The sequence below is a fragment of the Hemitrygon akajei genome, chromosome 14, assembly GCF_048418815.1.
Source record: "Hemitrygon akajei chromosome 14, sHemAka1.3, whole genome shotgun sequence".
Lineage (NCBI taxonomy): Eukaryota > Metazoa > Chordata > Chondrichthyes > Myliobatiformes > Dasyatidae > Hemitrygon > Hemitrygon akajei.
The window spans coordinates 58789278-58803455 of record NC_133137.1 but is presented as its reverse complement, the minus strand read 5'-3'; the positions used below and the strand labels follow the sequence as shown (position 1 = coordinate 58803455).

Sequence of the window (14178 nt, the reverse complement as noted above, 5' to 3'; positions counted from 1 at the left end):
AAGAGAGTTTTAAATGCCTCAATCATATCCGCCTCCACCACCACCCCAGCACCCACCACTCTCTGTAAAAAAAACTTGCATCACAAATCTCCTTTGAATGTTTCCCCTTACTTTAAAAGCATGCCCTCCAGTATTAGATATTTCAACCTGGGGAAAAGATAGTGACCATCTGTCTATCCATCATATTACTTTACAAATTTAGAAACATAGAAAACCTACAGCACAATACAGGTCCTTTAGCCCACAAAGCTGTGCCGAACATGTCCTTTCCTCAGAAATTACCTGGGGTTACCCACAGGCCTCTGTTTTTCTAAGCTCTATGTACCTATCCAGGAGTCTCTTAATAGACCCTATTGTATCTGCTTCCACCACCATCACCCATTCCATGTAGTCACCGCTCTCTGCGTAAAAAAACTTACCCCCAACATCTCCTCTGTACTTACTTCCAAGCGCCTTAAAACTGTGCCCTCCCGTGCTAGCCATCTCAGCCCTGGGGAAAAGCCTCTGACTATCCACACGATCAATGCCTCTTGTTCACCTCTATCGGGTCACCAGAAGAAAAAGCCGAGTTCACTCAACCTATTCTCATAAGGCATGCTCCCCAATCCAGGCAACATCCTTGTAAATCTCCTTTGCACCCTTTCTATGGTTTCGACATCCTTCCTGTAGCGAGGCGACCAGAACTGAGCACAGTACCTGTATCAGGTCTCCTCTTAGCCTCTGTCAGTCCAGAGAAAACAACCTTGTTTATAGTATGCGTGCTCTAATCCTAGCAGTATTCTGGTGAACTTCTTCTGCACCCTTTCCAAAGCTTGCACATCCTTCCTGTAACTGGGTGGCCAGGATTGAATGCAATATTCCGGATGGCAATTGTCCCGTATCGGACCGCAAAGCACTCCAGCATGCAGTGAAAACTGCCCAGCGGATTATCGGCACCCAATTGCCCACCTTTGAGAACATTTATCATAAACACTGCCTGGGCAGGGCGAAAAGTATTATCAAGGACACAACTCATGGACTTTTTACTCTCCTCCCACTCGGTAGGTGCTACAGGAGCCTTTGCTCCCATACCAGCAGGCACAGGAAGAGCTTCTTCCCTGAGGCTGTGACCCTGCTGAACCTCACATCACAGCGCTAAGCAGCATGCACCCATATTGTACTGTCTCAGTACTTTTATATTTGTGTGCTGTAGCACTTATTTATTCACAGTTATTTTGTAAATAACACTATTCTTTGCATTTCTGGTTAGATGCTAATTGCATTTCATTTGGCTTTGTATCTGTACTCGGCACAATGACAATAAAGTTGAATCTAATCTATTCTTATCAGCCTAACCAGGACTGCAAAATAACTTTACATCTTCTGATAAAAATTATTTGGTGTTAATTCAGTTTCTTTTTCCACAGTTGCTACCTGAGCTGATAAGTATTTTCTGCATTTTCTCTTCTTATGTTAACATTTAAGCCTTTCTGCTGATACATTTCTTCCAATAGTGTATGTACAGTATTTTGAAGAAAAAAGTGACGGTTGCGAATGTCTGTGTTCCAGATTTCCTTACAAGCCTCTGATAGAATTGTCTAAGGGAAGGGAATTGGCGAGGAAAAGAAAGGATGAACTAAATGCATATGTGAGATATTTACTGAACGGATCGCCTCATGTTGCCAAGGTAAGTCTGTGTAAAATGTCAGTGCTAGGAGAGTTAAATGGGGAATGTTGAACAAAGGAGAGGACCAATCAATCCATCGCAATGCATCTAGTGTCAGCTCTTCATGTGGAACGTTCTGCTCCTCTCCTCCCTCCCAGTCTCTTCATGCATTCTTCGATATCATCCAACTTCACGTGTGCACAAAGTTCCCTTTCAAATTGTTACATTCACTGCTTGAATAGTTATTCATCATCCCCTATTTCATGCTCCAATAATCTTCTGCAATGAAAATAAATCTTCTATCATTCCACTTCATTCTCCTTGTAATTATCCTCCATCCTTTCTCTCCTGTTAACAATTTACCAACCATTAAAAACAATCTTTCACTACTTACCTATAATTATATGTATGATCCCAATCTCTATTCATTGCATCCAAATACATATCTAACAAAAAAAATCATTGTATGTATTGATTTCATTGCTCCAAGATTTAACCTCTTTAATCGAATTAATGTCATCTGTATTAATATTGATCCAAAAATATTTCAGCTATAATTAACTTTAACATTCATACAAAACTGTGAAAGCTTTGTTCAAGGCATTACTGGCAAAAATATTTCAGTCAACAATGCGAGGAGAATGATATTTGCAGAATGAATATGCAGAATGTCCAGAGTTTCATCCCAGGGGTTCAATTCCAATTAAGTTTTAACTGCACTGTACAACTCCCAGAGCCCCAAAAAACAATAATGTTTATGGTTTATACCTAATTCCATTAAATGAATGCACACTTAATGGCAGATGAGAACTCGTTCAAATTGCTCATAATGACATCCAGTTGAAAATGAGAAAACAGGAGTGTAAACCTTTGGTACCACTGTCATTGGAATGGACAATGATGAATTATTAGGCAAGCAGAATGATCTTGGCATTTGCTTGAAGACAAAAGCTCTTTCCCAATAGCATCATGTCATGTGTTCTTTCCCTTCTTTGTGTATATTGATCCATGGTCCCCGTACCATATTAGCTGTACCCATTCCCTCACAATGTTCTGCCATCAGTTATGCTTGGAATTTCAATTGCAATTGCCGCAGGACTAAAGCAGAAAGAAAGTAAAATGGCTTAAGTTACTTTATGTGTTATACAGACAGTGCCTTGCAAATGTATTCAGTCCCCAACCATTTGTTCACAGAGATGAGTATTACAACCAGGGATTATGATCAATTTAACTGAGAATTCTTACTTGTGAATCACATGCTCCCTTTATCACAGTAGAGTCCGAAAAACAGAGAATATCGTAAAGCATGAAAAACTAAAAATTCAGAAACTGGAATGTCAGCAGTACAAAAGTATTCATCACTCTTTGTTTAGTACTTAGTCAAACCACTTCTCGCAGCTATTACGGCCAGTAGTTTTTTTCAATAAGTCTCTATTAGCTTTGCACAATGTGATAGAGCAAGATTTGCCCATTCCTCCTTGCAAAACTGATCAAGCTGTGCCAGGTTAGTTGGGGAGCAGCGGTGGACAGCAATCTTGAGGACTTGCCGGAATGTTCAATCGGGTTAGTTTCAGGTCTCTGACTGAGCCACTCAAGGACATCAGTTTTCTTCAGAAAGGCAAATTTCCTCCACTGTTCAAACATTCGGGCAGAGGCTAGTACATCTTTATCCAGAACCTCTCTGCATTTAGCAGTATTCAACTTCCCATCAATCTTCACAAAATTTCCAATTTTGGCTACTGAAGAGCATCCCACCACCATGATGCTACCTCCACCACATTACAGTAGGGATGGTGTTACCTGGCTGATGTGTAGCATTAGGTTTACACCACACGTACCAATTAGTCTTTAGGACAAAATGTTCCAATTTAGTCTCATCTGACCACAAGACCATCTTCCACATATTTACAGTACACTTTAAGTGATGCTTTGCAAAGCCTATATGGGCTTAGGTATGCTTTTTTATTAGCCAAGGCTTCCTCCTTGCCCCTCTTCCATAAATACCCTCTTTGTCCAAGACATTCACCTCAGTGGAGTAATTCACCTCATCTCCAGTTGCAGCCACTGATCTGTGGCTATTGGCATTACAGTAGCCTCTCTTACCAGTGCATTCTTCTCCAGCAACTAATTTTAGAGGGACTGCCTGTTCTAGGCAGTGTGGCCGTGGTTTCCATTTTTTCATGATGAATTGCACTGAGCTCTGAGGTACGTTCAGTGCCTTTGAAATGTTTTTGTACACTTCCCAAAATTTGTACTTCTCTATCATCATTTCTCTGGCTTGTCTTGAACGCTCTTTGTCTTCAGTTTGGCTTGGCCTGTTGAAAATCTACCATACTGTTTGACTTTACAGAGAGAGGAGGTATTTATTCTTATAAATTCATTGAAAATAGGTGAGCCTCCAATTTTCTACTTCAACAAATTAGGTGAGTTAATAAGTTAATACATAGTATTGCACACGAGAAAAGTTGGCATTGTAGCGATGTGCTACATGCAGCGCTAAAATAACGACATGGAGTCGGTAAACTGCAATTAAAGAAGATTTTATTCGAACTTCGCAGCCTCGCTTTACAGCCTCCCTGATCCCGCCCTCCCCGGGCGCGGATGCTGTAGGAGGCACGTATTCACAGTCCTGTCCCACGCGCAGATGCTGTAGGAGGCACGTACTCACAGTCCCGCGTGAGCTTTTCCCGTTGTTAGTGAAGCAGACCTGGCGCCCTTTTGGGACTGGCCTTTATGCCGGCGCGCTGGCTATTTGTGAGCCGGTTCGAGTGCGCTAGGAAGTGGGTCGCCACATAACCCCCCCCCTCCCAGAACCGGGAATACACCCCCCAATGTCCACAGTCTGGGCCGGACCCTGTTTGGGAGGTCGGCCTCTGCGCCGCGGTGCCGGAAACTCGACCGGCTGCGCCAAGTCCACATGGGCCGGTTTGAGTCGGTCCACCGTGAAAACCTCCTCTCTCCCCCCAACGTTCAGCACGAACGTGGACCCGTTGTTCCTGAGCACCGTAAATAGCCCCTCGTAGGGCCGTTGCAGCGGAGGCCGATGCCCACCCCTTCGTTCAAACACAAACTTACAGTTCTGCAGGTCTTTGGGTACGCAGGTCGGGTTCTGCCCATTCTGCGAAGTGGGTATGGGGGCCAGGTTGCCGAGCCTCTCGCGTAGTCTGCCCAGGACTGCTGCAGGTACTTCGTCGTGCCCCCTTGGGGCTGGTATGAACTCCCCGGGGACAACCAGGGGTGTGCCGTACACCAACTCGGCCGAGGAGGCGTGCAGATCGTCTTTGGGCGCCGTGCGGATGCCGAGTAGGACCCAGGGAAGCTCGTCCACCCAGTTAGCTCCTCGCAGGCGGGCCATGAGAGCCGACTTTAGGTGATGGTGGAAACGCTCCACCAGGCCGTTCGACTGTGGGTGGTAGGCAGTTGTGTGGTGCAGCTGTGTCCCCAGAAGGCTGGCCATAGCTGACCACAGGCCGGAGGTGAACTGGGCGCCTCTGTCGGAGGTAATGTGGGCAGTACACCAAAGCAGGACACCCAGGTGGTGATCAGTGCCCGGGCGCAAGATTCGGAGGTGGTGTCAGTGAGCGGGATCACCTCTGGCCATCTTGTGAACCGGTCCACGATAGTCAGGAAGTGCTACGCTCCGCGCGACACTGGCAGGGGGCCCACGATATCCACATGAATGTGGTCGAAACGCCGGTAGGTGGGGTGGAACTGCTATGGCAGAGCTTTGTTGTGCCGCTGCACCTTGGCCGTCTGGCAGTGCATGCTCGCTTTGGCCCATTCACTGACCTGCTTGCGGAGTCCGTGCCAAACAAACCTGCTGGAGACCATCCGGACAGTTGTCCTGCTGGAGGGGTGCGCTAAGTTATAAATGGAGTCGGAAACACGGCGCCGCCAGTTTGCCGGGACAACGGGACGGGGTTGGCCGGTGGTGACGTCAGAGAGTAGGGTCCTCTCACCTGGGCCTACGGGGAGGTCCTGGAGCTGCAAACCAGAGACTGTGGTTCTGTAAGTAGGGATCTCCTCATCTGCCTGCTGCGCCTCTGCCAGCGCCTCAAAGTTTACCCCTTGGGAAAGGGCATGAATGTTAGGGCGAGAGAGCGCGTCCGCCACGACATTGTCCTTACCCGAGACGTGCCGGACATCCGTCGTGTATTCAGAGATGTAGGACAGATGGCGCTGCTGGCGGGACGACCAGGGATCGGACACCTTCGTGAACGTAAAGGTAAGCGGCTTGTGGTCCGTGAACGCGGTGAAGGGCCTACCTTCTAAGAAGTACCTGAAATGCCGGATTGCCAGGTATAGCGCCAACAGTTCCCGGTCGAAAGCACTGTATTTGAGCTCGGGTGGCCGCAGGTGTTTGCTGAAAAATGCCAGGGGTTGCCAGCGACCCTTGATGAGTTGTTCCAGCACCCCACCGACTGCCGTGTTAGATGCGTCCACTGTGAGGGCGGTAGGGACGTCCGTTCTGGGGTGCACTAGCATCGCGGCATTTGCCAAAGCTTCTTTCGTTGTAATTAAAGCGGCAGCGGACTCCTTTTCCCAGGTAATGTCCTTGCCCGGACCCGACATCAGGGCGAACAGGGGGCGCATGATTCGGGCAGCTGAAGGGAGGAAGCGGTGGTAGAAATTTACCATACCCACGAATTCCTGAAGGCCTTTGATCGTGGTGGGTTGGGGAAAATGGCGGACTGCGTCTACCTTAGCGGGCAGAGGGGTTTCCCCGTCTTTAGTAATCCTGTGGCCCAGAAAGTCGATGGTGTTGAGCCCGAACTGGCATTTGGCTGGGTTGATTGTTAGACCGTATTCACTCAGTCGGGCGTAGAGTTGACGGAGGTGGGACAGATGCTCCTGACGACTGCTGCTTGCTATGAGGATGTCATCCAAATGGATGAAAACGAAGTCCCGGTCGCGTCCATCAACCGCTGGAACATCTGTGCGGCATTCTTCAGGCCGAACAGCATGCGGAGGAACTCGAAAAGGCCGAACGGGGTGATGAGTGCCGTTTTGGGGACGTCGTCCGGATGCATCGGGATTTGATGGTATCCCCGGACGAGGTCTACCTTGGAGAAGATCCGTGCGCCGTGCAGGTTTGCTGCAAAATCCTGAATGTGCGGCACAGGGTAGCGGTCCGGTGTTGTAGCCTCGTTCAGCCTGCGGTAGTCGCCGCATGGTCTCCAGCCCCCTGTCGCTTTGGGCACCATGTGCAGGGGGGAGGCCCGTGGGCTGTCGGACCGCCAGATGATCCCCAATTCCTCCATCCTCTTGAACTCTTCCTTCACCAGTCGGAGCTTGTCTGGGGGAAGCCTTCGAGCACGGGCATGGAGGGGTGGTCCCTGGGTCGGGATGTGGTGCTGTACGCCATGTTGGGGCATGGCTGCCGTGAACTGCGGTGCCAGAACCGATGGGAAATCTGCCAGGACCCTGGTGAAGTCATTGTCAGACAGCGTGATGGAGTCGAGGTGAGGGGCTGGCAACTGGGCTGCACCCAGGGAGAACATCTGAAAGGTCTCGGCGTGGACCAGTCTCTTCCTGGGCAGGTCGACCAGTAGGCTGTGAGCCCGCAAAAAATCCGCACCCAGAAGCGGTTGGGCTACGGCGGCCAGTGTGAAGTCCCTCGTGAACCAGCTGGAGCTGAACTGTAGCCGCACCGTACGGGTGCCGTAGGTCCTTACTGTGCTGCCGTTCACGACCCTCAGGGGGGGACCCGGTGCCCTGTTGCGGGTGTCATAACTCGTCGGAGGTAACACACTGATCTCGGCACCGGTGTCAACCAAAAAACGGCGTCCCGACCGCTTGTCCCACACATACAGGAGGCTATCCCGATTTGGCCAGCCGCCGTAGCCATCAGCGGCGGCTGGCCCTGGTGTTTCTCGGGAACTTGCAGGGCAGGCTACAGCGGTGGGCTTCTGCGCCCCACCGCTGGTGGTAGAAGCACCATTATTCGTTGGGCTCCCCACCCCTGCCTCTGGGGTTAGCGGGCTCTGTGGCCGGGCCGGGTCTGGTTTGCTGCTGGGAGCGTGGCCTGGTGATCTGTGCGACGGACGCCCCACTCTCCTTCTTGGCGTTCCACAGCAAGTCCACCCGGGCCGCCACCTTACGGGGGTCGCTGAAATCCGGACAGCAGCAGGCGTATGTCCTCGGGCAGCTGCTCCAGGAATGCCTGCTCAAATATGAGGCAGGGCTTGTGTCCTCCGGCCAGAGACAACATCTCATTCATTAAAGCCGATGGAGGTCTGTCTCCCAAACCATCCAGGTGCAGTAAACGGGCAGCCCGCTCGCGCCGTGAGAGTCCAAAAGTCCTTAGGAGCAGGGCTTTGAATTCCGTGTACTTGCCATCCGCTGGGGGAGACTGTACAAACTCCTCAACCTGGGCCGCTGTGACCTGGTTGAGGGAGCTCACCACGTAGTAGTAACGTGTGTCCTCTGAGGTTATCTGCCGAACGTGGAATTGGGCTTCTGCTTGCTGGAACCATAGGTGAGGTCGCAGCGTCCAGAAGCTTGGCAGTTTCAACGAAACTGCATGAACAGGTGCGGCGTCGTTCATCTTCGGCCCAAATATCGTTTGGACCGTCGGGGTCACCAATTGTAGCGGTCTGCTACACGCAGCGCTGAAATAACGACATGGAGTCGGTAAACTGCAGTTAAAGAAGATTTTATTCGAACTTCGCGGCCTCGCTTTACAGCCTCCCTGATCCCGCCCTCCCCGGGCGCGGATGCTGTAGTAGGCACGTATTCACAGTCCCGCGCGAGCTTTTCCCGTTGTTAGTGAAGCAGACCTGGTGCCCTTTTGGGACTGGCCTTTATGCCGGCGCGCTGGCTATTTGTGAGCCGGTTCGAGTGCGCTAGGAAGTGGGTTGCCACAGCATAATAATTACAAAGGGGATGAATACTCTTTCAGCCTTACACTTTTGTTTTTTAACTTTTAGTAAATCGTTGACAGGTTTTGGAATTTTTCGTTTGATTTGACATGATGTGCAATGGTTTTTGTAGATTAGCTCACAAACATCCTACTTCAATATATTTTAAATTTAGAAAATGAGATGGTAAAATGTGAAAATTGTTGCGAAGCTGAATGGTTTTTCAAGGCATTGTAAGTCCATATTTCCTCATCACAGGTAAAAAAATCTAAATGAGATTATTCAGATCACAGAGTTCAAAATTCAGTTCATCTGACATGGAGCGTAAAGTGATGGAGACCTTCCTGTACCTAATAAACTGGACACTGGGTGTATGTTCATGATCTTCTGCTGCAGTAGCTCTTATGTACACTACTGTTGTAAGACGTGGTTATTTGGGTTACTTTCATCTTCCTGTCAGCTTGAACCAGTCTGGCCATTCTCCTCTGACCTCTCTCATTGACAAGGTGTATTTGCCCACAGAACAGCTGCTCACTGGATTTTTTTTGTTTCTCACACCATTCTCTGTAAACTCTAGAGACTGTTGTGCCTGAAAATCCCAGGAGACCAGCAGTTTCTGAGATACTCAAACCACCCCATCTGGCACCAACAATCATTCCATGGTCAAAGTCATTTAGATCACTTTTCTTCCCCATTCTGATATTTGGTCTGAACAACAAGTGATCCTCTTGATCAAGTCTGCATGCTCTTACGCATTGAGTTAATGCCACGTGATCGGCTGTTTAGATATTTGCACTAACAAGCAGGTGTACCTAATAAAGTGGCCACTGAGTGTATAGGAGGCAAGTGTATGTCTTGTGCGTGGGAGGGGGAGCTGGGGGGGGCTTTGGGGTTTTAACATTTAACTGTCATTCATTCTTTGGAGCACTCCTCTGTGTTCGTGGATGTTTGTGAATAAATAAAATTCCAGCATGTATATTGTATAAATTTCTCTGACATTAAATGTACCTATATGCCAGCTGAAATTCTCACCCAGATTCCTTTCTGAATCTTCAAGCTCAATTCTAATCAGTATTCAGTAAATATACCAGTTAGTCTCTACCAAACATCAGCAGTTTGCATGAAACATTTGGTCAATGTTCCACAATTTATAATTCAGAATTAGAGTTAACACTGACTGACGTTGTGAAATTTGTTGTTGCAACTATTGTGGCAGCATTACAGTGCAATGCATTAAAATACTATAAGTTACATAAAGAAATATATGTTTAAATTACTGCAAAAAGAGAGCAAAATATAAGTTATTGGGTTCAAGGACAATTCAGAAATCTGATGGCAGAGGGGATGAAGCTGTCCCTAAACACTAAGTGGATCTTTAGACTGCTGTACCTCTTCCCTGAAGATAGTAATGAGAAGAAGGTATGGCCAGAGTAGTGGACATCCTAGGTCCAGATATAATAGGTTATCTCAGATATGATTGCATCTTTATTTAAATCCAGTCCTGACACCCTGAGCTACAATTAGAATAAACAAGAATGTTATTTTTTATACCAGAATTTTCTTCACAATATGAAATAGTTGTGTGCTGGAGTGTAGTCCAGATTTGCAGTGAATTCATTCAGTTTAATTTGCAAAGAACATTAAAAATGGACCATGAAGACAACCTTCCTCTCACTTCAGCAAGGCTGTGTACCCAGAATGAACCTATAGTCACACTGCCTTGGTTATTCTTTCTGTGATATTATATTAAAGGGGTAATTCCAGGACTCAAGACAATTTTGTGAATTGGAGTGCCAAGTCATTATAAAGAAGGGGGCATTCATCCCGTTGAGTCAATGCCAGCTGTCAGACCATTCTTGTTCAGCTCATTCCCAGACCAAATTCTCTCTTTGTCTGCTGTACTCCATCTAGTATGGAGGAAGTTCTTCAAGAACATGACCCTGTTTCTAGTTCACAGCTCTCCTTCGGGGAAGGAATCTGCTTGTACTTCATCTGGCCTATCTCTGATTCCAGACCTACCCAGTGTAGTTGATTCTTACACAGTATGTCCTAATATAAAAAAAGACTGTGATTCTGATTTCATTTTAATACAGTAATCAGGGTGAAAACCATCCTTACAGTTTAGAAGCCTTGTATTTTTTTCCTTGGGTGGGGGAGGTCTTCTGATTTGCTATTAGATCTAAAACTTAGAAGCACATCAGATAAAGGTGAAATCCATTTTCTAGACAAGTGTGCCTCATAATTAAAGCGACCATTTTGAGAACTGACGTACAAAAAGATCCTCATGACACTGCTCCCTTTTTAGGACTAATCTATCAGTCTTGTGCTTCCAATAGAAGTCAGGCTCTGAAAGTAACTTGGTTCGGCAGATTTATCCCTGACTTAAATACAAAGGACAGTGCACAGTAAAATTCCAATAATCTAGTATCTAAATGGTCAGAAATCCTGATGGTTCTGCAAATGCCTCATAAGGTTCTGTTACCCACGCTCTCTTTAAAATCAGTTGAATTGCAATGCCAAACTCCCTAGGACCCGATTTTCAGACAGACAGACATACTTTATTGATCCCGAGGGAAATTGGGTTTTGTTACAGTCGCACCAACCAAGAATAGTGTAGAAATATAGTGTAATATAGTGTATATAGAAATATAGTATAGGAATTCTCAGTGTTCCCTTTAAATTCAGTGAGTTCATAAGTAAAGTTACTATCCTCAGCTTTTCCTGTGTAACATGTAAAATAAAAATGAAAGTGTGCTGGGGTCTCAATAGGAGTTACATCCAATTGTGCTAAAAATCTACTGGTTCACACTCAAAAGTCCTGAGAATGTATGTGCCTCAACTAAAGTTTCATTTGGAAACTCAAAGTTTTACTTGTAGTTTCAAAATATCAGTCGTGTTTACTTTAGCTTAAAGGCACAAATTCAGGATATAACTATATTTCTGAAAAATACAAATGTTAATCAAAAAAATGGAAACAATCAGATATTCAAGCACATTTATTTTGAAATATTTTTCTAATTATCAACTCTCGAGTTTTTTTTCTCTGAAACTCAACTCAGCTTTTCACTGTGAAGTTTGTTTTGTACTCAGAGCAGCTGGTACATGGGCTGAAATGGTCAAATAAATGATTCAAATGGTTCCATTGAATATCAGAGAATATACACATTATACAATGTGAAATTTTTGCTCTTCACAAACATCCACAAAAAACAGATTACCCCAAAGAATGAGTGACATTAAAAACATTAAACCCCCAAAGGCCCCTTCTCCCCCTCCCATACACAAGCAGTGGCAAAGCATCAATCCTCCCCGCCCCCACTTATTTCCGCAAAAAGCATCAGCACCCACCAAACACCAAGCTAGCAACAGCAAAAGAGAGACCGCAATCTGCAGTACAACAAAAGATAATCGTTCACCCCAACAAATTTGACATGCCACAGGTTCTCTCTCTTCCTAATAAAGGGTCAGAAAGGTGTCACACAGTGAGAGTGGAGACCAACAAAGCAAAACGACTCATTGAATCCAATGTTAAAGTCTGCCACGTCACTTTTTTCCCCAGAGTTCTCTGTCTCGAGAATCAGCACCAAACTCTCCCCCACCATTGAGAGGAAGTATTAACACAGCAGAGCTATCATTGTCTATCAACTATTCAGAGCTCTTCCTTCTTTAATTAAGTAGGAGATAGATTGTTATTAATCTATCTGGTTCACAACTGTCCTTCAGGGAAGGAATCCATTGTACTTCATCTGACCTATCAATGACGCCTGACACACCCATTTTAGTTGACTCTTATATGTCCTCTGAAATGGCCTAGCGAGCACTAGGTTCAATAGTAATCAAAGATCTGTAGTAAATGCTGATCTTGCCAGTGACACCGAGAACCCCGCAAGAAAAAGAAAATATTTTTTTAAATAACAAATCACTTACTTTGAACCACTTTGACTTGGTTGTTGGATTAAAACCAAGTTTTCAGGTTAGCACTGGTTTATATTATTTCTGGACAGAAATGTTTGCTTATGAAAATTCACAGCATTTTTCTATCAAGTGAATCCACTTCTCTGCATGATTTTCCAGTATAGATTGAATTCTGTTGTAGAAATGCCAGCAAGGAAATCATCCAAATGATTTGAAGAATATACAGTATGTGCAATAGACACTAACGGGATTTTTTTTCATATTTTGCAGAGTGATCTTGTCTATACCTTTTTTCATTGTTTTCCAAACAATGAGAGAGCTTCAGTGTCTTCGTCATCAGGTACTGAAAATGCACCTATTCCTGTTCATTATTCTGTGTTCCTTGTAGTTCATGCAGCACACAGAAAGTACCAGGAGATGCATCATATACTTCCAAGCCATGGTTGATCAATTTGATGCACTTATTTGTCTTTCAGAGGCTGTCTTTCACACTGAGAACTTGTCAGCAAGCACGCAGCTCCGAATCTCCTGGGCAAACTGCAAGCTGTCTGTGATGGTGAAGCACATCAAAAACATTGTAAGAACATACTGTACATCCACAAGGTGTTGAAACACGCTGCGCTGCAGAATTTTCTATCAGTAAGAGAAATGCAAAGGTGCAAAATCCCTCCCTCACTTGTTTGGTTGTTGCGGTGCTGAATTTACATATAATGATCCACTCCAGATAATGCTCCATCAATATTACCTGCACAAAATTTCCCTTTTGATTCATTAGGCACAGGGTTCTGAGTATAGTTGCTGTTTTCTTTGTCATTTTTATTAAAGTAAGAACATTTTTACACCATGTAGATCCGTTCAGATAATCACAGTGTGCTTTTCAAGTGAAGAAGATGATATATTAAGGAATCTAAGAATGCAGGTTAGTGCAAGAAAGTGACACTGAGGTAAAAGTTCACCCATGATCCTACTGAAGACCAGACCGAGCACAAGGGGACAAAAGGTCACTACTGCTTCTACTTTTTATGTAAGTCTGGTATTACCCAACAGGCAAGGAAACCAATTCAATCATTGATGACCTCCTACAAACAAGTGTTACATCAATGACCAAATAATCCAGTTCTTTAAGAAGCTGATTGAGGAAAAGCCCAAGATCCTTGTTCCTCTTTGATTGGAGCACAGTGAGGCTTTGTATCCACTTACAAAAGGGATGGGGCCCACCTTATCACATACAACCTTGAAGTGCTTCCCCTTTCCTGCATTGAAATGCCATCTGAGATTATCAGTGCTGATGGGCTGTACTGCCCCAATATTTCGAATGATCAATGGAGCATTAATAAAATAGTTTAATTTTCTGGGAAAATAAGGCTATTTTCCTGTCCTTTTCTTGCTTCCTGCACAAATAAGTGCGATCACATGTAAATTTGGAGTGCAGATTACCTTTCCGTGATGTACCTTCTTTTTCAAGAATTTGAGGCCTCCCTTATTTAGCATCTGCCCCAAATAGAATTCCTGCCCTCTCTTTGGTCAGGTTTCCACAAGAAGCGCGATTAATTCCTGTTCATTCCATGTGTAACTGAGGGAAACCAACAACACTTTGTATCAATTCTCATCTAAGAATAGATGTTAGCTGTAACTAACCCATATAAAACTACACACAGTACAGCTATCAACCCCATCTTTGCTCTGATGAGTTGGGTTTTTTTTTGGTTATTATTGTCACATGTGGCAAGATATAGAGAGATACTTGTCTAGCATATT

The 14178-nt window shown here is 45.4% G+C and overlaps 1 protein-coding gene across 5 annotated transcripts in view; it reads left to right on the top strand.

Moving 5' to 3' along the window:
* The window catches only part of LOC140738611 (phosphatidylinositol 3-kinase C2 domain-containing subunit gamma-like), a 261872-nt gene that overhangs the window by 219600 nt on the left and 28094 nt on the right, over positions 1–14178 (top strand). For 4 of the 5 annotated variants that reach the window (XM_073066155.1, XM_073066156.1, XM_073066158.1 and 1 more), the window contains 3 exons: positions 1549–1666; positions 12691–12760; positions 12897–12997. In XM_073066155.1, coding sequence (XP_072922256.1) covers positions 1549–1666; positions 12691–12760; positions 12897–12997 — 289 coding nt within the window. Of the gene's footprint in view, positions 1–1548; positions 1667–12690; positions 12761–12896; positions 13077–14178 lie in introns of all 5 variants that reach the window. The other variant, XM_073066160.1, reaches the window with a different exon arrangement.